The sequence below is a fragment of the Oncorhynchus keta genome, chromosome 35 (assembly GCF_023373465.1).
Source record: "Oncorhynchus keta strain PuntledgeMale-10-30-2019 chromosome 35, Oket_V2, whole genome shotgun sequence".
NCBI lineage: Eukaryota > Metazoa > Chordata > Actinopteri > Salmoniformes > Salmonidae > Oncorhynchus > Oncorhynchus keta.
The window spans coordinates 67,341,817-67,368,661 of NC_068455.1; the positions used below are offsets into that span (position 1 = coordinate 67,341,817).

Sequence of the window (26,845 nt, forward strand, 5' to 3'; positions counted from 1 at the left end):
TCTTCATACTCCTTTACCCTAACCGGGCACTCCGGTAAATCACACACTTGATACATCTCCAAAACTTCTGTAATTATGGCAAAAATAACTTCTTGGACACAAAAGCTCTCGTCACATATTTGGGCTCCCGAGTGGCGCAGTGGTCTAAGACACTGTATCTCAGTGCAAGAGGTGTCAATGCAGTACCTGGTTTGAATCTAGCCTTTATCACATCTGACCGTAATTGGGAGTCCCATAGGGTGGCGCACAATTGGCCCAGGGTAGGCCGTCATTGTAAAGAATGAGTTCTTAACTGACTTGCCTAGTTAAATAAAAGTTAAATGTAATTTTTTTTAACATATCCCATCTTCACATGTGAGATACAGACAGGCTTTCTTCTTTTACCTCATCCACTACACGGTTCAGCCGGCGTGCTCCAACTATTCCTGGTATGCGCCTAGTAAACCACAAGGCATCCACATCCAATGCGACACCAGAGAAGACACCTTTTAATGATGCTCTGTTACAAAAATCTCCACTTCATAAGTCGATAGTTTGTCGATCCTTAATGCCTTTTCCTTCTGCTCTTTCGACACACAAAAATTAGAAACAAAACCACTTCTGGTCACTCTAACCTACTCTACCTTTCCCAATGCATCCCTTACCATCCTAGATACTTCAAACGGATCTCCCAAAAAAAGCATCATTGTCAGTGAAACTTATTCCAACCGAAAACTATACTCATGAAGAACTTTAGCCCTTTTCATTCCATTTTCCTTTATCACTGTTTTCCACTCTTTTCCACTCCAAAAGGCACCTAAAGACTCTCAGACCATGAGAAACAATACTCTCTGGTCTGATGAAACCAAGATTGAACACTTTGGTCTGAATGCCAAGCATCACGTCTGGAGGAAACTTGGCACCATCCCTACGGTGAAGCGTAATGGTGGCAGCATCATGCTGTGGGGGTGTTTTCCAGCAGCAGGGATTGGGAGACTAGTCAGGATCGAGGCAGAGATGAACATAGCAAAGCACAGAGAGATCCTTGATGAAAACCTGCTCCATAGAGCTCAGGGCCTCAGACTGGGGAAAAGGTTCCCCTTCCAACAGGACAAAGACCCTAAGCACACAGCCAAGACAGCGTAGGAGTGGCTTCGGGACAAGTCTCTGAATGGCCTTGAGCGGCCCAGCCAGAGCCTGGAATTGAACCGGATCGAACATCTTTGGAGAGACCTGAAAATGGCTGTGCAGCTCCCCATCCAACCTGACAGAGGTTGGGGATCTGCAGAGAAGAATGGGAGAAACTCTGAAAATAACTGACATTTATGATGAAAATGTTTAATATATTTAAAACCTTAAATCCTTTTTCTTGAATTACAATTATTTCATTATCAGACAAAGTGGATGATACTGCCTCTAGAAATATTACTGCTTATACAAACTTGTTCTCCTAATAATGTGCCTTTAGAAGCGACAAGCAATTACCCAGTTAGTGTCTTCCTCATTATTGTCCACCTTGAAAGATCCATATAAATGTTCTTTTTAAATCTATAATTATATTAAATTAGAAATTGAACTTACAAGTGTTTTGGTGGAGAGTCACTGCTATTTCATGTCTCATGATGTTAACATCTTTGTCCGTATTTGAAAAGACAATCGACTCCTCCTTCAGAACACATTCAGCAAACTGGGGAAAAAATGTGATGGGCATTTCAGTTTTCCCCAATAAAATGAAGTTACACTTAAGATTCTAATTCGCAAGTAAACAACGACACAGCTATAATATAATTTGACAGTTCTGTTTTTCCTTTTAGTCTGTATACTTTCAGTAAGTTAATTGAACATTACTTATACTCTCATACTTACTTTCAAGGCAAAGACCCCACAAGAAGTAAGATGTTGTTGGCATGGGTGAGGAAGGGTACCACACACCCATCTGGAGATATTTACACCCCTTCTCTCTCAGGAATGATCTGAACATATATGTTACTAAAAGTACAGCATTTTGAAACATTTTATTGATTACAATATAGATATGAATAACAGAGGGGAATATGAGAATGCAGGGATTCCAGCAGGGTGTGAGATGAAGTAGTCAAATCTGGAGCTCTGACTTAGCATCTTGGGGCATCGCTGGATGGTGTGGAGGAAGAAGCAGAATGTTCAGGTTAGGGCTGGAATGTAAATGACATGTGATCATCTGGGATTATCTAACATCTGAGAAAGGGCAGGCATTCCCTCGGATGAAGAGCATCTCTGTCTTGCTGATTATGTGCTGTCATCCAGGTGGAAATGTCACCTGTATACCTGATGTAGGAAAAGAGATAAGAGATAAGTTGAGTGTCCTGTGAATATGTATATGTACTGTACACGTGTGTGTATGTGTATAAATATCTTTTGTAGATATATATATTTTTAATTTCAATTATTATTATCATTATATGTGTTTTGTGGTTGAGGGGTGGGGGGTGGGGGAAGATTGATGGGGACGATGGAGGTGCTGGGGGTGCCCTATTGAGGGCGAAGGGACCTATTGGGAGGGTATTCTTCATGGAGAAACATTCAGTCATAGTTTTGTTTATTATATTATTTACATTTTTTTTCTTATTTAAAAAATATATTATTATAACAGTTTACTGTGATTATGGATATGCACTCATGTTGACTTATATATTTGAACAGTCTTTTTCACCCAGAGTACACATTTTTTATTTTTTATTATTATTTTATTATTACTACTGTACCTACATTCTTAAAAACTAAAACAGAAAAAGTGGGAAAAAAAATGCAGGAAAGGAAAAGAGGGAAAAGCATGATGGGATGGGTAGAGAGAACAGTAGAGGGCCCTGTAAACTATTATTGCTGAAATAACCACTTCCTTTTGTGACTAGAGTCTAATAATTCCTGTGGCACACATCAGAGGGCATGATGTCACCAAAATGATTCTGATGTGTGCCAGCCCCCCCCCGTTAGTTGATATGGTTATTTTATAGTGTTACTTTTTTTGTTTGTTTATTTAGCAAATATTTTCTTAACTCTGCATTGTTGGTCAATGGCTTGTAAACTAAGTATTTTACAGTAAGATCTACACCTGTTGTATTCGGCGCATGCGTTGATAGAGCATCGATTCTGCCTTCACTGATCTGTCTCGTATCTCGCTAAGGGTAATGGGATAGATCAAAAGTAGTCCAGCTACAATGGGCTGCCGTAACATTCGAAAATACTACCTAGGTGACATTGTCTGCTGAACCCCATTTCATCCTCAAAACATGCTGAATTAATCAAAGCCAAAATGATAAAACTGTAAATAATGTTGACCTGTTTTGGTTAGGAATTTCTCATTCGCATCATCTCACATCCAGCAAAGCAGGTCTGTGCTTCAATTAGTTGTATTTCGGAAGTTTGACAATGGGCACGAAAGCTATCATAATTTGTCCAACATTAGATTGTTACTGAGCCAGTCACTGAAACGAATTTACAATGAAAGTGACTCCAAAATGACACAATACATTATTTACCGTTTAATTTCTATTAGGCACAGAATAATCTGAAACACAACCAAAACAAAACAGCAAATGCATTCAACTAATTCATAGTCACATGCTTGATGTGGCCATTGCATGCTATGAATATGGAACCAAATACTAAATGTTCTACTACTTTAATACACACAAGTGAATTTCTACCAATACTTTTGGTCTCCTAAAATGGGGGGGACAATGTACAAAAAGTACTGTAATTTCCAAATTAAATCTGAAAATCTGCACTTTAATGAAAGAAAACAACCTAACTAAGTGACCCAACGCCTGCAGCCCAGCGTTTTAGTGTGACTCTATTTCCTCAATATCACTGTGTGTCACGTTCTGACCTTAGTTCTTTTGTGTTATGTCTTTGTTTTAGTATGGTCAGGGCGTGAGTTGGGTGGGTTGACTATGTTCTTTTTTCTATGATTTGGGATTTCTGTGTTTGGCCTGGTATGGTTCTCAATTAGAGGCAGCTGTTTATCATTGTCCCTGATTGAGAACAATACTTAGGTAGCCTGGTTTCACTTTTGAGTTGTGGGTGCTTATTTCCTGTTTAGTGTTTTTGTCTTTCACCTTACGGGACTGTTGGTTTGTTATTTATTGTTTTGTTCAGTGTTCTAGTACGTCATTAAAAGCTATGAACGCTTACAACGCTGCGCATTGGTCCTCCTCTCTTTCTCCCAACGACGAACGTTACACTGTGACCCCCTAATGTTATAAAGTATAATAATATAGATTATGTAGGTAATATAGAAGTAGGTAATGTAGATGTAGGTAATGTATATAATGTACAGTAGATAATGTAACTAATTGTGTATGCTGAGGCTACAGTGTAAACGTGTGTTTAGTTTACGTCATTCTATTTTATCTTTGACAGTCTCACAACAAAACATCAGGGTGACATTAACACTCTGATTATGAGTCAAGTTGGCTTGTCTCCAGTACTTGCCCATCTTTCACTGTCTGTCAAACAGAGATGACACATTCCACACCTTCATCCCAAGTTGGCCGAACCGCCTACCCAAAGAGCCCATTGCAATATAAACTCCTTATACACACAGCCCATCCCACCACAAACACTGAGACTGTCTCTCTCGCACACACACACGCACACGTACACACCACACACACACACACACACACACACACACACACACACACACACACACACACACACACACACACACACACACACACACACACACACACACACACGCACACAGGCTCACAGGCACACACACACACACACACACACACACACACACACACACACACACACACACACACACACACACACACACACACACACACACACACACACACACACACACACACACACACTATCTCTGCCATGGAGAGGGCCCTTCCCTCCCCTGTATATAAGTGGATGCAGAGGGTCCTCATACAGAGAGCCAGTAGCAAATTTCTGTGTGAGAGAGACACACTCAGCCGACTGAGGAACAATTCTACCAGTCTACTGCAACCTTCCCCTCTTCAACTTCTCCAGAGGTGAGTTTAGTATTCACTGGTCACTGCAAGACCTTTAATTCGGCCCGTGTCTCCATCTCTCGATTTTGTTACATACTACAGCACCTTTACATTTTTTCTAAATGCTAATAAAAGCCCATTTTAATGTGGGGACCTGGGGGCTTATGAAAGTCCTAAATGGAATGTTCCAGTTCCAGCATGAGAACAGAGTGCTGCTTTGAATTGTTCTTTATTCCACACCATGATCTGGTTCAGTTTATTCCACACTGTGATCTGGTTCAGTTTATTCCACACCATGATCTGGTTCAGTTTATTCCACACTGTGATCTGGTTCAGTTTATTCCACACTGTGATCTGGTTCAGTTTATTCCACACTGTGATCTGGTTCAGTTTATTCCACACCATGATCTGGTTCAGTTTATTCCACACCGTGATCTGGTTCAGTTTATTCCACGCCGTGATCTGGTTCAGTTTATTCCACACCGTGATCTGGTTCAGTTTATTCCACACCATGATCTGGTTCAGTTTATTCCACACCATGATCTGGTTCAGTTTATTCCACACCGTGATCTGGTTCAGTTTATTCCACACCGTGATCTGGTTCAGTTTATTCCACACTGTGATCTGGTTCAGTTTATTCCACACCGTGATCTGGTTCAGTTTATTCCACACTGTGATCTGGTTCAGTTTATTCCACACTGTGATCTGGTTCAGTTTATTCCACACTGTGATCTGGTTCAGTTTATTCCACACCGTGATCTGGTTCAGTTTATTCCACACTGTGATCTGGTTCAGTTTATTCCACACTGTGATCTGGTTCAGTTTATTCCACACTGTGATCTGGTTCAGTTTATTCCACACTGTGATCTGGTTCAGTTTATTCCACACCGTGATCTGGTTCAGTTTATTCCACACCGTGATCTGGTTCAGTTTATTCCACACCGTGATCTGGTTCAGTTTATTCCACACCGTGATCTGGTTCAGTTTATTCCACACTGTGATCTGGTTCAGAATCAGGATTATTTGATGCTTCTGCATCTTTTTCTTTTCCTTTACTTTGGCATTTGGTTGTAAAATGCTGTTACACTATTAATGCAGGAGTCACGTTTGCACAAGTGTGTATATTTAATGCATGTACACACCACACTACATACAACTGTATGGGGACATTTTTGTAGTTCAAAGGCATGGCGCAAAGTGGAAAAAATGATATAAAGCTGGTTATGATCTGACAGCATGACTACATTTGAAAAATGTCCTCAACAATGTGCTTCATAAAGAGAACTTGATGTATTGCTTAGTTTAATTTTTTTTTAAATAATCAGCTCCTTATAACACACATTGTTGAAGAAAAGTTTCAAACTAAATCACACTGTGAGATTATAATGAGGTTCACAGTATTTTTTTGAAAATGTAGCCCAGTATATAGTATATAGTATATAGTATATATACAGTATATATATGGTATAATCCATTGATTTATGGCTGAAAATAGTAATATCCTGCAGCATTTCCACAACAAATAGGCACAGTCCCAAAGAACATCTCAAAAACCTGGTGGTGATGTTGTTTGTACAGAATGCACGTTTGTGTGCACTCTAAATGCACACAAAAATGCTGGGTTGTTTGGTTGATACAAATGCTGTTCGGTTGACATAAACCCCAAACCTGTCTCCTGGACCAGCACAGCACACGCCCATGACATAACGACTCCATTCTCAAATAGGTGTTTGTGCCACAAAGCTGCATGACGTATGCTGTGCCATACTAGCATTTTATGAAAACAACCATTGTGTATTGAATTATTAAAACTCTTGCATACTCGTTTCAATAAAACCCACCCCCCTCCTCCCAATCTATAATAAACAGGCTGTGAAAGTAAAGACCCCCAGGGGGGGTGGTTGGGTGAGGGGATCTTTATCTTAATGCTGCTTTATCAAATCAAATGTTATTTGTCACATGTGCCCAAATACAACCTTATAGTGAAATGCTTACTTAAAAGCCCTAAACCAACCATGCAGTTTTAAGAAAAAATACATAAAAAATAAATAAATAAAAGTAACAAATAATTAAAGAGCAGCAGTAAAATAACAATAGCGAGGCTATATGAAAGGGGGTACAGAGTCAATGTGTGTGGGGGGGGGCACTAGTTAGTAGGTAATTGAGGTAATATGTACATGTAGGTAGAGTTATTAAAGTGACTATGCACAGATAATAACAGAGAGTAGCAGCAGCGTAAATAGTCTGGGTAGCCATTTGATTAGATGTTCAGGAGTCTTGTGGCTTGGGGGCAGAAGCTGTTTAGAAGCCTCTTGGACCTAGACTTGGCGCTCTGGTACAGCTTGCCGTGTGGTAGCAGACAGAACAGTTTGTGACTAGGGTGGCTGGAGTCTTTGACAATTTTTAGGGTCTTCCTCTGACACCGCCTGGTATAGAGGTCCTGGATGGCTGGAAGCTTGGCCCCAGTGATGTACTGGGCCGTACGCACTACCCTCTATAGTGTCTTTCAGTCGGAGGCCGAGCAGTTCCCATACCAGGTAGTGATGCAACCAGTCAGGATGCTCTCGATGGTGCAGCTGTAGAACCTTTTGAGGATCTGAGAACTCATGCCAAATTATTTCAGTCTCCTGAGGGGGAATAGGTTTTGTCGTGCCCTCTTCACGACTGTCTTGGTGTGCTTGGACCATGTTAGTTTGTTGGTGATGTGGACACCAAGGAACTTGAAGCTCTCAACCTGCTCCACTACAGCCCCGTCGATGAGAATGGGGGTGTGCTCGGTCTTCCTTTTCCTGTCGTCCACAATCATCTCCTTGTCTTGATGTCGTTGAGGGAGAGGTTGTTGTCTTGGCACCACATGGCCAGATCTCTGACTTCCTCCCTATAGGCTCTCTCGTCATTGTCGGTGATTAGGCGTACCACTGTTGTGTCATTGGCAAACTTAAGGATGGTGTTGGAGTCGTGCCTGGATGTGCAGTCATGAGTGAACAGGGAGTACAGGAGGTTACTGAGCACGCACCCCTGTGGGGCCCCCGTGTTGAGGATCAGCGTGGTGGATGTGTTGTCACCTTCCCTTACCACCTGGGGTCGGCTCATCAGGAAGTCCAGCATCCAGTTGCAGAGAGAGGTGTTTAGTCCCAGGGTCCTTAGCTTAGTGATGAGCTTTGAGGGCACTATGGTGTTAAATGCTGAGCTGTAGTCAACGAATAGCATTCTCACATAGGTGTTCCTTTTGTCCAGGTGTGAAAGCGCAGTGTGGAGTGCAATAGAGATTGCATCATCTGTGGATGAGAGACTTAATTTACTTCCATGGTTTTGATGTCAGTCCCTATTAGATGGAACTCAGAATAACAGAACGCCAAAACAAACAACACAAAAATGTTTGACTTTGCCAACCGCTTTTTGGAATTGCGCCCTCGTTTTATTTATACAGCACATAAATAAACAACAAGACAAAAACAAACACAGGCTCCTCTCAGTGAAACCACAAAGCATTTCATACCTCAGTTTGCTGATCTAGTCACTGATATGCAAATATGTTTTATATATATATATATATACACGTGGCTTGTGTTAAAGTTTGCGTGTGTCTCGTCCAGCTCCGTACTCACGTTCACTACAGCTGCCATAACTCAATGTGAAACAGATGGTTGTCGGAACAGTTAATCCCTTAGCATCCACAGTACAACTGTCCTCTCAAAGGGTTAGCTGAATATGAATGGAGTTGTCAGTGATATGCTACCATGGATGGAATTCAGGACCGGTGTTCATTAAGCATCTCAGATTGCTGATCTGATCCCTCCTGCCCATTTAATATTATTCTTTATGAACTTCTGAACTGTTCTGCGGTATATTATAACATTATCACTCTGTCTGTCTGTCTGCCTGCCTGTCTGCCTGTGTGTCTGCCTGTCTGTCTGTCCGTCTGTCCGTCTGTCCGTCTGTCCGTCTGTCCATCTGAATGTGTCCCGGGCCTGTGAGGTGACATTTCAGCGCTTGTACCATGTCTAACCCGGAGCCCGCAGCCCAGCCACCACCCCAGGTGTCCCACCGCGGTCGCAGCGCCGCCCCCATCGCCAGCTCCAATGCAGAGGGGGAGGAGGTGCCTGAGTTCGATTCCTTCGGGATAATTGGACCCCGAGGACCTCCTCCACTCAGGGGTGAGGAGGAGAATGAGCTTGTGTGTGTGTGTGTGTGTGTGTGTGTGTGTGTGTGTGTGTGTGTGTGTGTGTGTGTGTGTGTGTGTGTGTGTGTGTGTGTGTGTGTGTGTGTGTGTGTGTGTGTGTGTGTGTGTGTGTGTGTGTGTGTGTGTGAGGAGGATAAGGAGGCACTGTGTGTGTGCCCCCTCAGATGTGTGCGGTTTTAAAACAAATACTATAGCCACCTAGCAATTTTATGAAGTTTGCTTTAGCTAGCCCAGATAGGTTCCCAATCTCCTAACTAGCTACCAAGAAGACATTTCAGGCTATCAATCAAGTTAGAGTAGCTAGCTTGTCTAACTATCTTAGCTGGCATGCCTGTTGGCAAGGTTGGTAGACTTTAGAAAAGCAAGCAATAAATAAATGTACTGAACAAGACTCACATTCCTTTCAATATTTTACCCAGATTTTAGCAGAGATGCAGAAAACCCTTTTCTTTTTTATATATTATATATATATTTTTTTTTTTAATGAACCAGCAGTCAGGAGGACACAGACAGCACAAGAGGTATAGATATGCTGAAATATATACATATTATTTACTTAAAATTAAGCATAACGATTATGGCTCTAGATTACAGGAAAGAGCTGTTTCAGGTGTTTGAAAAATGCAAAATTCTCAAATTTATGGATGTGGGGGGGCATAGCCCCACATTCGGACCACTTCGAACAATAGTTCCCACTCTTAATGTGGGGTCTTAATTTGAGTAAATTTGCTACTGCAAGAAAATAATCCTGCAGCAACAGGAAATGTGAATTATGTGGATTATAAGTAATTTACATTTTGGAAATGACAAACTTTCAGAAGCCTTTTTAAATCTCAAATACACTTCAATCGATTACAGGCTTAACTGAATGACAACAAAGGTTGAATAGTTTGGGGTATGGCCTCGTCTCACAGGAATGCTCCTTGGAGCCAGATAATGATGACAGGTGGCCCTATGCTATGCTTATGAGGTAACATTATAAACGCTACCACATTTGACATTTCACACATTGCATCCTGCGTCTGTGTTTCAACTGTATCCCATATAGCCATAAATGTAGGGCCCAGAATTTTCCATGACCACCTAACTTGACCAGGAAAAACTCAGGGCCCAAATTATTATGACAAAAGTAAGTAATTCCAGTCTTCTTCAAGTCTCTCCTCTTCCCTTATACACTTATATATTCTCTCCCTCTCTCTCCGTCCCTCCCCCTATCTCTCTCTCCTGCCCTCTCTCCTGCCCCCCCCTCTCCCACCCCCCCTCTCTCTCCCACCCCCTCTATCTCTCCCGCCCGTGCCATCTCTCTCTCTCCCTCTCCCCATCTCTCTCTCTCCTGCCCCCTCTCTCTCTCACCCCCGCTCTCTCTCCCACTCTCTCTCTCCTCCGCTCTCCCGCCCCCTCTGTCTATCTCTCTCACCCGCTCTCCCGCTCCTCTCTCTCTCTCACCCGTTCTCCTGCCCCTCTCTCCCGCCCCCTCGGTCTCACTCCCGCTCTCCTGCGCCCTTTCTCTCTCTCTCTCTCGCCCATCTCTCTCTCTCTTTCCCATCTCTCTCTCACTCTCCCTCTCTCGCTCCCTCCCTCCCCTTCTCCCTCCCTCCAGAGTTCTTGGACATCTGGGACGTGAACATGCTGCGGAGGCCAAATGAGGTCAATACGCCACAGCACAGCACACACCTGTATGCCAGTGACCACCTCATCATCCGTAGGGGCCAGGAGTTCCAGCTCAAGGTGACCTTTGACCGTCCTTACAAACCCTCCGATGATCAGTTTGCTGTGGAGTTCGTCATTGGTGAGATAAATAAACCCCCACCTAAAAAGCTTCCCAGAATCAAAAACATCTCACTCTGTATGCATAGTTACTAATTAAGAAGCGGTTCAAAAGTAATGTCATGAAATAAATATACACTGTTAAATGCTCCTGCAGTTTTTAATCTAACAGTTTGAAACATAATCAAACTAAGGAGGGATTCAACAGTGTGCATGTCATACTGTATTTATCTTTCTTTCTTGAATCAGTGGTTAGGTCTACCATAGCTCTCGTCCAGGGTTTACCGTAGCTCTAGTCCAGGGTTTACCATAGCTCTAGTCCAGGGTGTTACCATAGCTCTCGTCCAGGGTTTACCGTAGCTCTAGTCCAGGGTGTTACCATAGCTCTAGTCCAGGGTGTTACCGTAGCTCTAGTCCAGGGTGTTACCATAGCTCTAGTCCAGGGTGTTACCGTAGCTCTAGTCCAGGGTAATACCCTAGCTCTTGTCGAGGGTGTTACCATATCTCTAGTCCAGGGTGTTACCATGGCTCTAGTCCAGGGTGTTACCATGTCTCGAGTACCACATCTCTAGTCCAGGGTGTTACCATAGCTTAATGCGAAGGCTCGGTGTAAGGTGAAGTTGCTGATCTGGGGTCAGTTTTGCATACTCCCCACTAATGGTTAAAGGTCCAAAGCAGCCATTTGTATCTCAATATCAAATCATTTCTGGGTAACAATGAAGTACCATACTATGATTGTTTTCAATTAAAATTGTAAAAAAAAACTACAAAATAGCTTCTCAGCAAAGAGTAATTTCTCAAACAAGAATTTTGCTAGAACAGTCTGGGAGTGGTCTGAGTGGGGAGGGGGAAACTGAAAATGAGCTGTTATTGGTAGAGAGGTTTGGAACTCTCTTTCTTAGTGGTCTATTAACTCATTTACCACATGGTGATGCTGCCATGGAAAGCCAAAACTCAATCCCAGCAAAACAGGCAGAAATGTAAAACATTTTCAAACAGTTCTTATACTAAAAGGACATTATCATAATTTTCACAATTTCACAGTATTATTCCAACCTCATAGCATGGAAATATGTATAAAATGCAATAAAATCTAGTTTTTGACTGCATTGGGCCTTTAAGGTTAAAATTGGGGAAGGGGGAGCTGATCCTAGATGAAACTTCACCCCCGGAGCGGAAGTCTCAGTGTTCGCAAGCTAGCAAGACATGTCATTCCTCTTGTTCCACCAATCCACCAGGGGGCAGTCCCCAGTACAGTAAGGGCACCTACATCCCCGTGTCTGTGGCCAAGGACCGCCAGAGCCCGTGGGCTGGCCGGGTGGTGGACAGCACCGACAACGTAGTCACAGTGGGCATCACCCCCGCGCCAGACTGCATTGTGGGAAAGTGGCGCACGTACGTGGCGGTGGTGACGCCCTACGGAATCCGCAGGACCAGGAGGGACAAGAGTCGAGACCTCTACGTTCTCTTCAACGCCTGGGCAACAGGTCTGTGATCGACACTGACGGATGACAGCTATTCCACTAGTCTGGTCCCACATCAGTTGTTTGTGCTGATTCATTAATTGATTGATTGATTGATTGATTGATTGATCAAGCTACCTCTATCTTGTTTAAAAACATACAGTTGAAGTCGGAAGTTTACATACCCAAATACATTTAAACTCAGTTTTTCACAATTCCTGACATTTAATCTTAGTAAAAATGCCCTGTTTTAGGTCAGTTAGGATCACAACTTTATTTTAAGAATGTGAAATGTCAGGATAATACTAGAGAGAATAATTTATGTCAGATTTTATTTCTTTCATCACCTTCCCTGTGGGCCAGAAGTTTACATACACTCAATTAGTATTTGGTAGCATTGCCTTTAAATGTTTAACTTTGGTCAAACACAAGCTTCCCACAATACGTTGGGTGAATTTTGGCCCATTCCTCCTGACAGAGCTGATGTAACTGAGTGAGGTTTGTAAGGCCTCCTTGCTCACACACGGTTTTTCAGTTCTGCCCACAAATGTTCTATAGGATTGAGGTCAGGGCTTTGTGATGGCCACTCCAATTCCTTGAATTTGTTGTCCTTAAGCCATTTTGCCACAACTTTGAAGGTATGCAACTTTGAAAGGGGTGGCAGGTAGCCTAGTGGTTAGATTGTTGGACTAGTAACCGAAAGGTTACAATATTGAATCCCTAAGCTGACAAAGTAAAAATCTGTTGTTCTGCCCCTGAACAAGGCATTTAACCCACTGTTCCTAGGCCATCATCGAAAATAAGAATTTGTTATTTACTGACTTGCCTAGTTAAATAAAGGTAAAATATGCTTGGGGTCATTGTCCATTTGGAAGACCCATTTGCGGCCAAGCTTTAACTTCCTGACTGATGTCTTGAGAGATGTTTCTTCAATATATCCACATAATTTTCTTCCGTCATGATAACAGCTATTTTGTTAAGTGCACCAGTCCCTCCTGCAGCAAAGCATCCCCATAACATGATGCTGCCACCCCAGTGCTTCCTGGTTGGGATTTTGTTCTTCAGCTTACAAGCCTCCCACTTTTTCCTCCAAACATAATGATGGTCATTATGGCCAAATAGTTATATTTTTGTTTCATCAGACCGGAGGACATTTCTCCAAAAAGTATGATCTTTGTCTTCATGTGCAGTTGCAAACCGTAGTCTGGCTTTTTTATGGCGGTTTTGGAGCAGTGGCGTCTTTCTTGCTGAGCGGCATTTCAGTTTATGTCGATATAGGACTCATTTTACTGTGGATATAGATACTTTTGTACCCGTTTCCTCCAGCATCTTCACAAGGTCCTTTGCTGTTGTTCTGTGATTGATTTGCATTTTTCGCACCGAAGTACATTCATCTCCAGGCGACAGAACGCATCTCCTTCCTGTGCGGTATGACGGCTGTGTGGTCCCATGGTGTTTATACTTGCATACTATTGTTTGTACATATGAACATGGTACCTTCAGGAACTTGGATATTGCTCCCAAGGATGAACCAGACTTGTGGAGGTCTACAATTTCCTTTCTGAGGTATTGGCTGATTTCTTTTGATTTCCCCATGATGTCAAGCAAAGAGGCACTGAGTTTGAAGGTGGGCCTTGATATACATCCAAAGATACACCTACAATTGACTCAAATGATGTCAATTAGTCTATCAGAAGCTTCTAAAGCTATGACATAATTTTCTGGAATTTTGCCAGTTGTTTAAAGGCACAGTCAACAGTGTATGTAAACTTCTGACCCACTGGAATTGTGATACAGTGAATTATAAGTGAAATAATCTGTCTGTAAACAATTGTTGGAAAAATTACTTGTGTCATGCACAAAGTAGATGTCCTAACCGACTTGCCAAAACTATAGTTTGAAAAACAAGAAATTTGTGGAGTGGTTGAAAAACAAGTTTTAATGACTCGAACCTAAGTGCATGTAAACTTCCGACTTCAACTATACATTTACATTTACATTTAAGTCATTTAGCAGACGCTCTTATCCAGAGCGACTTACATTCTGAACATAGAATTTTGAATTCCATTCTAAAGTTCTGTTTTCCTTCCATCAGGTGATTCTGTGTTCCTGGATGATGCCGATGAGAGGGAGGAGTGTGTTCTCAACGAGGTGGGGGTCATCTACCACGGGGCATATGACGACATGTCTGAGCGGCCCTGGAACTTTGGTCAGGTACACATCATTTTACATTGTTTGGACAATCATTTCAAAACACAATTTCATAGTGTATGTCTGTTAATAAAGCCCAAGAAGCCATGCTGTGTTGTGAATATAGTCACAGATAAATTGGGTTGGTTGGCCCGACGTGCAACAGAGAATTCCCACACATGTTCCACACAATATGTTTTCCACGCATGTATTACTTTGAATACAAAAGACTGACCATCAAATCCTCAGACGCATATTTACAAGTTAATCCTCAATTTTAAACGTTGCTTGTTGCAGTTTGACTATGGGGTGCTGGATGCCTGTCTGTTCATCATGGATAAAGCTGCCATGCCCATCACCAACCGGGGCGACGCCATCAAAGTAGCCCGGAAGGCCTCCGCCATGGTGAGGGTTACGTGGTTACCACCAGTCAATACAATACAGAGAACCAATTCAGATAACATTCTTACAACCTTTTCACATAGTACAAGTAAAACTCAATGGAGAAATGAAAAAGCCATATTAGAAGACAGATTTGAACAGAAGAGAGATTTGTACAGAAGAGAGATTTGTACGGAAGAGAGAGTTGTACAGAACAGAGATTTGTACTGAAGACAGATTTCTACACAAGGAATTGGGTGCCATTTCAGACTCAAACTACAGCATATTTACCTCTCTTTCTCACAGCTGAACTCTCATGACGACGATGGGGTGCTGGTGGGGAACTGGAGTGGTGATTACACCTACGGAGTGGCACCCACCTCCTGGACAGGAAGCACTGAGATCCTCCTCAACTACTCCAGCAGCAAGACACCCGTCTGCTACGCCCAGTGCTGGGTCTATGCTGCCGTCTTCAACACCTGTGAGACTCGCAACACCACCGTTCATCCCTTAGTACAGTGTTTTGCAAGACATTCATACTAAGGTATCCTGGTCCAGGGGACCCAAAAGGGGTGCACATTTTTGGTTTTGCAACTAGCACTAATACACCTGATTCTAATCAAAGGCTTGATGATGAGATGATTAGTGGAATCAGCTGTTTTAGTACTCGATCAAAAACTAAAATGTCCACCGCTTTGGGTCCCCGGGACCAGGATTTGGAGACATTGCCTTAGTATGAATGGCTATACCACCCATTATTAGAGAATGAAGAGTGTTAGAATAGGGTTGGGGTTCAGTAGTAGTCTACGGTTTGGAGTGACAAGCTGCTGCTGTTTAGTTTATTGTAACAAACATATTTGAAATAACTTATTCCCCTCTTTGATGTGCAGAATTCCTTATATTTATTTTGTATTTGCTGATAATAATAAATAATAATTAAATATAATAATTATTTTATTATTTTATTTGCTGATGAAATCATTTTCCTTCCCTTCCCACTCTCCAGTCCTGCGCTGCCTGGGCATCCCCGCCAGGGTTGTCACCAACTTCTTCTCTGCCCATGACAACGACGGCAACCTGAAGACTGATGTTATCCTGGATGAGAATGGCAGAATTGACAAGCACCGCACCAAGGACTCCATCTGGTAGAACTGATTCAGAGTGACAGAAGACAATTGAAATCATTTGACAATCAGTGTTATTGAATGTAACATCATATTTTGTGTAACAATTGATAGTTTGGAAAATAATCTTGATTTTTAATGCTGGTAACCCGTTGTATAAAAGCAATAATACACTTGAGGCCATGTATTATGGCATTTTATCATGGCTGTGGTGGTCTAGCTGCTGCTTTTGCAACAGCTAATGGGGATCCCAATAAAATAACATAGTCTCGTGGCTATGACCACATCACAGTCATGATAAAATGTCATAACACACCGCCTCATGTTTTATGCTTAATTAAGTAGTTCATTACCACGTTTCTGCGCTGAACTAGCTTGAATATTTGCTTAATGAACACTACAACTCCCTTCAGCCAGCATCCCACATAGTTCAACTTTTTTTTTTGTGAACTATTGTAAATGGAAGAAAGTAACCCTCCCAAAAAAACAACATTTTGGTGAATCGCTCAACACTACTTCATTTGGTAGAACTGATTCAATGACAGACAATGCTTGAAATCACCTTCTGATTTGAATTGACGATTTAAAAACATAATTAATCCACAAGACTACATACACTGCATTTAGAGTACATACACTGCATTTAAAGACTACATACACTGCATTTAGAGTACATACACTGCATTTAGAGTACATACACTGCATTTAAAGACTACATACACTGCATTTAGAGTACATACACTGCATTTAAAGACTACATACACTGCATTTAGAGTACATACACTGCATTTAAAGACTACATACACTGCATTTAGAGTACATACACTGCGTTTAAAGACTACATGCACTGCATTTAAAGGCTACATACACTGCATTTAAAGAGTACATACACTGCATTTAAAGACTACATACACTGCATTTAGAGTACATACACTGCGTTTAAAGACTACATGCACTGCATTTAAAGGCTACATACACTGCATTTACAATCATTGGATGTTACAGTGAAATGATGGGATGGTTATGTTGCCATAGGAACTACCATTGCTGGAACGAGTGCTACATGAGCAGGCCGGACCTTCCTCAAGGGTTTGGGGGCTGGCAGGCTGTGGATGCTACACCCCAGGAGACCAGCGATGGTGAGATGCGCACACACACACATGCGCGTGTACACTTTTGCTGATCTTGCTGACCATGTTTAAGAGGTAGTAACTATGTTATACTGTACTAATACATATTTGTAATAAAATACCTCATGTGTCTTTCCATAGGGATGTACAGGTGTGGTCCTGCATCTGTCCAGGCCATCAAACACGGACAGATCTGCTTCCCGTTCGATGCACCATTCCTGTTTGCTGAGGTAAAGACTACAACGACGAGCCACCCTAGTGGAGCAGGGCACTAACTGCACAGGACAGTATACAAAATGTTACCCTTACTGACCACTTACCAAGAAAGCTAATTTAAAGATATAATTAGTGAACTGTTAGTCTAACAGTGAATATACAGTAACTATACATATTTGGGGGGTTATTACTATGGTAATATATATATACAGTGGGGCAAAAAAGTATTTAGTCAGCCACCAATTGTGCAAGTTCTCCCACTTAAAAAGATGAAAGATGCCTGTAATTTTCATCATAGGTACACTTAAACTATGACAGACAAAATGGAGAAAGAAAATCCAGAAAATCACATTGTAGGATTTTTTATGAATTTATTTGCAAATTATGGTGGAAAATAAGTATTTGGTCAATAACAAAGGTTTACCTCAATACTTTGTTATATACCCTTTGTTGGCAATAACAGAGGTCAAACGATTTCTGTAAGTCTTCACAAGGTTTTCACACACTGTTGCTGGTATTTTGGCCTATTCCTCCATGCAGATCTCCTCTAGAGCAGTGATGTTTTGGGGCTGTTCAACTATGTCTGTCATAGTTGAAGTGAACCTATGATGAAAATTACAGGCCTCTCTCATCTTTTTAAGTGGGAGAACTTGCACAATTGGTGGCTGACTAAATACTTTTTTGCCCCACTGTATATATATGGTAATACATATGGTTATGTATATGGTAATCAATCAATCAAATGTATTTATAAAGGCCTTACATCAGCTGATATATCAAAGTGCTGTACAGAAACCCAGCCTAAAACCCCAACCAGCAAGCAATGCAGGTGTAGAAGCACGGTGGCTAGGAAAAACTCTGTAGAAAGGCCAGAACCTAGGAAGAAACCTAGAGAGGAACCAGGCTATGAGGGGTGGCCAGTCCTCTTCTGGCTGTGTCGGGTGGAGATTATAACAGAACATGGCCAAGATGTTCAAATGTTCATTAATGACCTGCAGGGTCAAATAATAATAATCACAGTGATTGTCGAGGGTGCAACATATATATGGTTATATATGGTAATACATATGGTTATATAATACATATGGTTGTATATATATATATATATATGGTAATACATATGGTTATATATATATGGTAATACATATGGTTATATATATGGTAATACATATGGTTATATATATGGAAATGCATATGGTAATATTCAGTGCATTCAAAAAGTATTCAGACCCCTTGACATTTTCCACATTTTGTGATGTTACAGCTGTATTCTACACTGGATTAAATCTGGGGGGGGTTCTCATCAATCTGCACACACTACCGCATAATGGGCAAATGTATAAAAAAGCAACAACTGAAATATCACATTTACATAAGTATCCAGACCCTTTACTCAGTACTTTGTTAAGCACCTTTGGCAGAGATTACAGCCTTGAGTCTTCTTGGGTATGACACTACAAGCTTTGGCATGCCTGTATTTGGGGACTTTCTCACATTCTTCTCTGCAGATCCTCTCAAGCTCTGTCAGGTTGGATGGTGAGGCCTCTGGCTGGGCAACTCAAGGATATTCAGAGACTTCTCCCGAAGCCACTCCTGCATTGTCTTGGCTGTGTGCTTAGGGTCGTTGTCCTGTTGGAAGGTGAACCGTTGCCCCGGTCTGAGGTCCTGAGCAAGTTTTCATCAAGGATCTCTCTGTACTTTGCTCCGTTCATCTTTCCCTCGATCCTGTCTCCCAGTCCCTGCCGTTTGAATTTAGATTTCTTTTTTAATTGAACCTTTATTTAACTAGGCAAGTCAGTTAAGAACCAAGTCTTATTTTACAATGATGGCCTACCCCGGGTCAAACCTACCCCTAACCTGGACAACGCTGGGCCAATTGTGCACCACCCCACAGCATGATGCTGCCACCACTATGCTTCACCGTAGGGATGGTGTCATGTTTCCTCCAGAAGTGACGCTTGGCATTCAGGCCAAATAGTTCAATCTTGGTTTCATCAGACCAGAGAATCTTGTTTCTCATGGTCTGAGAAGTCATTTAGGTGCCTTTTGGCAAACTCCAAACATACTGTCATGTTCCTTTTACTGAGGAGTGGCTTTCGTCTGGCCATTCTACCGTAAGGCCTGATTGATGGAGTGTTGCAGAGATGGTTGTCCTTCTGGAAGGTTCTCCCATCTCCACAGAGGAACTCTGGAGCTTTGTCAAAGTGACCATCGGGTTCTTGGTCACCTCCCTGACCAATGCCCTTCTTCCCCGATTGCTGAGTTTGCCCGGGCGGCCAGCTCTAGGAGTCATGGTGGTTGCAAACTTCTTCCATTTAAGAATGATGGAGGCCACTGTGTTCTTGGGGACATTCAATGCTGCAGAAACATTTTGGTACCCTTCCCCAGATCAGTGCCTCAACACAATCCTGTCTCAGAGCTCTAAGGACAATTCCTTTTACCTCATGGCTTGGTTTTTGCTCTGACATGAACTGTCAAATGTGGGACCTTATATAAACAGGTGTGGGCCTTTCCAAATCATGTCCAATCAATTGAATTTACCACAGGTGAACTCTATCAAAAGTTGTAGAAACATCTCAAGGATAATCGATGGAAACAGGATGCACCTGAGCATGTACATGTGATATTTCAGGTTTTTCTTTTTTTGCAAAAATTCTAACACCTGTTTTTGCTTCGTCATTATGGGGTATTCTGTGTAGATTGATGAGGGGAAAAAATATTTAATAGATTTTAGAATAAGGCTGTAACATAACAAAATGTGGAAAAGGGGGTCTGAATATTTTCAGAATGCACTGTATATTACCATATATTACATTATTACAATAATGACTAAATATATGACCAAATATATGACTAATTGACTAATGACTGGTTTTACATGATGAACGTGTTCCATTCTTCCTGTTCTGTAGGTGAACAGTGATGTGGTGTTCTACTCACGGAACCCCAGAGACGGAACTCTGGAGCCGGTAAAGGTCAACAGCAGCCATGTTGGCAGGATGGTGGTGACCAAAGTGCCCGGCCAGGATGCTCGCCGTGACATCACTGATCAGTACAAGTTCCCTGAGGGTAGGAGAGGAGGAGTGGAGGGATGGAGGGAGAGTCACAGAGCAAACATTTAAAGGGACGGTTTCCCAGACACAGATTAAGTCTTTGTCAGTTCCTGCTTACTCCTGTGTCATAAAAAGTATTAACAGCCTGCCATATCTGACTTTCCATCACGGGAATCTTACCCCCATGGTGGTTAATTTCTTTACTATCAAATGAGGAGAGACAAACTTATCACACAAGTCAGAGTTATACTTAAACTAAATCTTTATTTACTTATTAATAAGGGAACAAGTCAATACAACGCACACATATAAAGTTAATCGATTGAGTGCTATACGTTACCGACGGCTGGTCGATGAATCTTTCGTTGAGAGCCCCGAGACAAATGTACAAAGGTCTTTTATAGCCAAGATACACGCTCTTCAGGCTACATGACGAACAACAGATGTATGGAATGGGTCACAAGGTTCAAATTTGTATGAAAGATACTTATAATTCACAGCTTCCCAGCTGCTGCAAAAACAGTTCTCATTGTGTTGAGAGCAAGGACTGGCCCTGGAGTCATCTCTCCCTGTTACATTATAGAACAGAAACATTAACATAATGCTCTGGAATGCGGTATCACCCAAAGACATCGTAAATCTTCCAGACTCCCCTCCTCAGTAGAACACACACAGATCAATGTTCTAACAACCCCTATTCTGCTGCATAAAACAACCATTTAATGCAATAACAGCATTATAACATAATCTTGTAATTTCTGTTCTGACACCCACTAAAGAAGGTAACAAAATGGAAAAACAAGGGGTTTTGTCTCTTTGCAAATGGGGTACCACCACTCTAGAAACTTCTGTGAGAGGCCTTATACTCTCTCCCTCTCGTCACATCAACAGGTAGTCCCGAGGAGCGCACAGTGCTGGAGAAGGCAGAGGAGTACGGCTGTCATCGTGAGAAGGCCACCCCTCCGGAGGCTGACGTGGAGCTAGACATGCCCCTGATGGAGGTGAGGGTGGGGGATGACTTTGAGCTGAAGCTGGAGTTCAACAACACGAGTGACCAGGCGCGTACCGTGGACGTGTACGTCAGTGGCAATGTGGTGTATTACACTGGAGTCACCAGTTCTGAGTTCCTCTTCAAAACACCTAGAGTGATTCTGGATCCCAAGAAAGGTAGGCGGGTTGAGGGAGGAGGAGGGGCTGAGGAGGGTGTGTGTATGTCCGTATGTGTTAACCGCTCTAGGGGGTGTGGGACGCTACTGTTCCACCTGGCCAACATCCAGTGAAATTGCAGAGCACCAAATTCAAAAACAGAAATACTCATTATAAAAATTCATAAAACATATAAGTGTTATACATCGGTTTAAAGATGAACTTAATTATTCCAAACACGGTGTCAGATTTCAAAAAGGCTTTATGGCGAAAGCATACCATGTGATTATCTGAGAACAGTGCCCAGCAGACAAATCATTACAAACAGTTACCAGCCAAGTAGAGGAGTTACACAAGTCAGAAATAGTGATAAAATGAATCACTTACCTTTGATGATCTTCATATGTTTGCACTCACATGACTCCCATTTACTCAATAAATGTTCATTTTGTACGATAAAGTCCCTCTTTATATCCAAAAACCTCAGTTTTGTTCACGCATTTTGTTCAGTAATCCACAGGCTCAAAGGCAGTCACAACAGACAGACGAAAAATCCGAAAAGTATCAGTAAAGTTCATAGAAACATGTCAAATTATATTTATAATCAATCCTCAGGTTGTTTTTAGTCATAATAGTCAATAACATTTCAACCGGACAATAGCTTCATCAATATTAAAGGAAAACAAGAAAAAAACAAGAAAGGCGGGACACTGCAGTGTCCACTCATTCAAAGTGGTTTTACACCCTAATTTTTCTGAATACAAGCCTGAAACAATTTCTAAAGACTGTTGACATCTAGTGGAAGCCATAGGAAGTGCAATTTGAGTCCTAAGTCAATGGACACTGTAATGGCATTCAATAGAAAACTACAAACATAAAAAAAATCCCACCCCCTGGATGGATTTTTCTCAGGTTTTCGCCAGCCATATCAGTTCTGTTATACTCACAGACATTATTTAACCTTTTGTGACTAGGGGGCAGTATTTTCATTTTTGGAAAAATAACGTTCCCGTAGTAAACAGGATATTTTGTCAGGACAAGATGCTAGAATATGCATATACAGTAATTGACAGCTTAGGATAGAAAACAATCTAAAGTTTCCAAAACTGTAAAAATATTGTCTGTGTACAACAGAACTGATATTGCAGGCGAAAGCCTGAGAAAAATCCAATCCGGAAGTGACTCATGTTTTGAAAGCTCTGCGTTCCCCTGCGTCCCTATTGAGCAGTGAATGGGCTATCAACCAGATTACTTTTTCTCCGTATTCCCCAAGGTGTCTACAGCATTGTGACGTAGTTATACGCATTTATGCTGAAGAATACCCGTAAGCGGCTACATTGCGCAAGTGGTCACCTGATGGCGTGATTCTCGCGTAAAATACAGAGGTAGCCATTATTCCAATCGGTCCTACTGAAAAACCAATTGTCCCGGTGGATATATTATCGAATAGATATTTGAAAAACACCTTGAGGATTGATTATAAACAACGTTTGCCATGTTTCTGTCTATATTATGGAGCTAATTTGGAATATTTTTTGCCGTTTTCGTGACTGCAATTTCCAGTCGATTTCTCAGCCAAACGTGAACAACAAACGGAGCTATTTCGCCTACAAAAATAATATTTTGGGAAAAAAGGAACATTGGCTATCCAACTCGGAGTCTTGTGAGTGAAAACATCCGAAGCTCATCAAAGGTAAACAATTTAATTTGATTGCTTTTCTGATTTCCGTGACCAAGTTACCTGCTGCTAGCTGGACAAAATGCTATGCCAGGCTATCGATAAACGTATACAAATGCTTGTCTAGCTTTGGCTGTAAAGCATATTTTGAAAAACTGAGATGACTGGGTGATTAACAAAAGGCTAAGCTGTGTCTCAATATATTTCACTTGTCATTTTCATGAATAGGAATATTTTCTAGGAATATTTATGTCCGCGTTATGCTAATTAGTGTCAGTCGATGATTACGCTCCCGGACCCGGGATGGGGAGTCATTAGAGGTTAACCGTTTTGGAAAATGTAGAGTGTTTTCTATCCAAATCTTCAAATATGTCTAATTATATGCATATCCTAACTTCTGGGCCTGAGTAGCAGGCAGATTACTTTGGGCACGCTTTACATCCGGAGGTGAAAATAGTGGCCCCTACCCTAGTGAGGTTAAGGGGTGCATGTAAGATCAACATTCTCTACTATTAGCACGCTAGTTGATCTACAATATTTCTTAAGCAGGTGCCCCAGAAAATATGTGAAAATGAAAATAAAACTCATGGAGACAAAGCATATCCTAAGTCATCTCTGTGTTTTCCCAGCTGAGAAGCAGGTGATGGAGGTGCGTTCCCAGGACTACATGAGAAAGCTGGTGGAGCAGGCCAACCTTCACTTCATCGCCACCGGGAAAGTCAAGGAGACCGGCCAGATCATCACCAGCATGAGGGTCGTCACCCTACACACCCCCAAACTCTCTGTAGAGGTAGGTAATATAATGCTACATTCCCCAAACTCTCTAGAGGTAGGTTATATAATGCTACATACCCCCAAACTCTCTGTAGAGGAAGGTCCTATAATGCTACATACCCCAAACTCTCTAGAGGTAGGTCATATAATGCTACATACCCCAAACTCTCTGTAGAGGTAGGTAATTTAATGCTACATGGAGCAGGCCAACCTCCACTTCATCGCCACCGGGAAGGTCAAGGAGACCGGCCAGATCATCACCAGCATGAGGGTCGTCACCCTACACACCCCCAAACTCTCTAGAGGTAGATCATATAATGCTACATACCCCAAACCCTCTGTAGAGGTATGTAATTTAATGCTACATACCCCAAACTCTCTGTAGAGGTAGGTCATATAATGCTACATACCCCAAACACACTGTAGAGGTAGGTCATTTAATGCTACATACCCCAAATGCTCTATAGAGGTAGGTCATTTAATGCTACATACCCCAAACTCTCTAGAGATAGGTAATATAATGCTACATACGTCAAACTCTCCATCCAACCAATGTTCAACAATTAATTTATATTGGATTAAATTACATTCAATAAAGAAAACGTATTAATCCACATAGGGGACATTTTTGCTGACAGTCATCTGAGGCTGAGAATTTTTTGTTGTGACCTGACCTGGTTTGATGGACTTTTTCCTGGTCTGGTCACCTGGTGGTAACTTTGTGAACATCGTGGAAAGCACAAAATTAATCAATTTGTACTGTATATAAAGTACACTGGATTTTACAAATATGCTGCATTTCTCGATCCTAGCTGGGTCTTCACGGCTAGGGTCAGGACCGTTCTAAACTGTCATCCGCCTCACTGTAGGTGTCTGGTCTGGCCAAGGTGAGTGAGGAGATGGTGGTGACCGTGGAGTTCACAAACCCATTCAAGTTTAATCTGGAGGATGTGTATGTTCGTGTGGAGGGGCCAGGAGTCATGCCACCCAAGTATAAACATTACAGGTGAGCAGTGTATGTGTGTGTGTGGGTATCTGTGTGTGTGTGTGTGTGTGTGTTGCGTGTATATCAAATCAAACTTTATTTGTCACATGCGCTGAATACAACAAGTGTAGACCTTACCGTGAAATGCTTAGGTGGTGTACAGAGGCCCATTATCCGCAACCATCAGTCCTGTGTTCCAATGGCACGTTGTGTTGGCTAATCCAAGTTTATCATTTTACAAGGTTAATTGATCATTAGAAAAACCTTTTGCAATTATGTTAGCACAACTGAAAACTGTTGTCCTGATTAAAGAAGCAATAAAATTGACCTTCTTTAGACTAGTTGAGTATCTGGAGCAAGAGCAAGAGGACAAGTACATTAGAGTGTCTAGAACTAGTTTGTTGACACCAAGGAACTTGAAACTCTTGACCCGCTCCACTACAGCCTCGTTGATGTTAAGAGGGGGCCTGTTGGGCCACCTTTTCCTGTAGTCCACGATCAGCTCCTTCGTCTGGCTCACATTGAGGGAGAGGTTGTTGTCCTGGCACCATATTGCCAGTTCTCTGCCCTTCTCCCTATAGGCTGTCTCATCGTTGTCGGTGATCAGGCCTACCACTGTTGTGTCATCAGCAAACTTAATGATGGTGTTGGAGTCATGTTTGGCCATACAGTCGTGGGTGAACAGGGAGAACAGGAGGGTACTAAGCATACACCCCTGAGGGGCCCCAGTGTTGAGGATCAATGTGGCAGATGTGCTGTTGCCTACCCTTACCACCTGGAGGCGGCCGATCAGGAAGTCCAGGATCCAGTTGCAGAGGGAGGTGTTTAGTCCCAGGGTCCTTAGCTTACGTGGGTGTGTGTATGTGTGCGCTTGTGTCGGATTGCACTCATGTACTGTATGTATGTTTCTATTCCAGTCTGATCACGGCAGGCTCGTCCCTGACGTGGACCGAGGGTGTCACCCCCCGTAGGGCGGGGCCAACTAAGCTGATGGCCAGTCTGGACTGTGCTGCCCTCAGACAGGTGTACGGACAGGCCCAGCTCACCGTCAAGCCCTGAGCAACACAGGAGACAACACATCTACAGCCCTGTTACAGCCTTGTTACAGCCCAACTAGCAACAGTTTAGAGATTAGGGGCTCTATTCAATCCGCATCTCGGAAATTCAGCTTTACTGCGTGATTAAAATTTAAAGGCAATGTTACCCTTTTAGTTGAGTCTGCAATCACGTTAAACGCTGCATGTCGGCTCAATCGGAAATGACCTTATCGCGGAATCTATATCGCTTCAGCAATACAGATTGAATAGAGCTCTAGGGTTGAATTGTTGCTTTTGTTAACTTTAGTACACTGATCATGTAGCTTCACAAAATATATATATTTTCTAACTCTGCAACATTTACTGTAATTCAATGCAGTTGTTTTGTTTTCACATGACTTCTATAGCCTTCAAGTAAAAGACATCTTACATCTTACATGTAGCTACTATAACCCATTTACCAACAGTTTAGAGATGGGGTTTCTTTGTTGTTAAATATTAGTGAATACATCTATGGTCATGTTGTTTCACAAAATAGAACTACAGTATGTAATGTAATGACGTTAAGGACAAGTTAAGTGTCATTGTTTTGTTTTTACTTTTGACTTTTAGCACAACATTTTTTATATCACCCAAATAAAATAATACACGATGGTTTCGAAATATTCTGTGCACTTCTATCTGTAAAACAGTGATGTACACATGTAAATGAAGCAACAAAGTGATT

General features: G+C 42.0%; 1 protein-coding gene across 2 annotated transcripts; it reads left to right on the forward strand.

The window, feature by feature from the left end:
- The first annotated feature begins 4,917 nt into the window (after positions 1–4,917).
- LOC118368890 (coagulation factor XIII A chain-like) lies at positions 4,918–26,781 on the forward strand. 2 transcript variants are annotated; one of them, XM_052497356.1, is made up of 15 exons: positions 4,918–5,012; positions 8,970–9,148; positions 10,775–10,963; positions 12,180–12,428; positions 14,500–14,618; positions 14,892–14,999; positions 15,282–15,456; positions 15,982–16,120; positions 17,135–17,238; positions 17,371–17,459; positions 20,358–20,514; positions 21,390–21,665; positions 23,952–24,112; positions 24,966–25,102; positions 25,999–26,781. In XM_052497356.1, exons 2-15 carry the CDS (start codon positions 8,992–8,994, stop codon positions 26,138–26,140), a joined length of 2,202 nt encoding a protein of 733 aa, XP_052353316.1. In that variant the 5' UTR covers positions 4,918–5,012; positions 8,970–8,991; the 3' UTR covers positions 26,141–26,781. The 2 variants fall into 2 exon arrangements, with proteins under 2 accessions (XP_052353316.1, XP_052353317.1); XM_052497357.1 differs by having other exon boundaries at positions 4,921–5,012; positions 8,982–9,148.
- Positions 26,782–26,845: the final 64 nt, after the last annotated feature.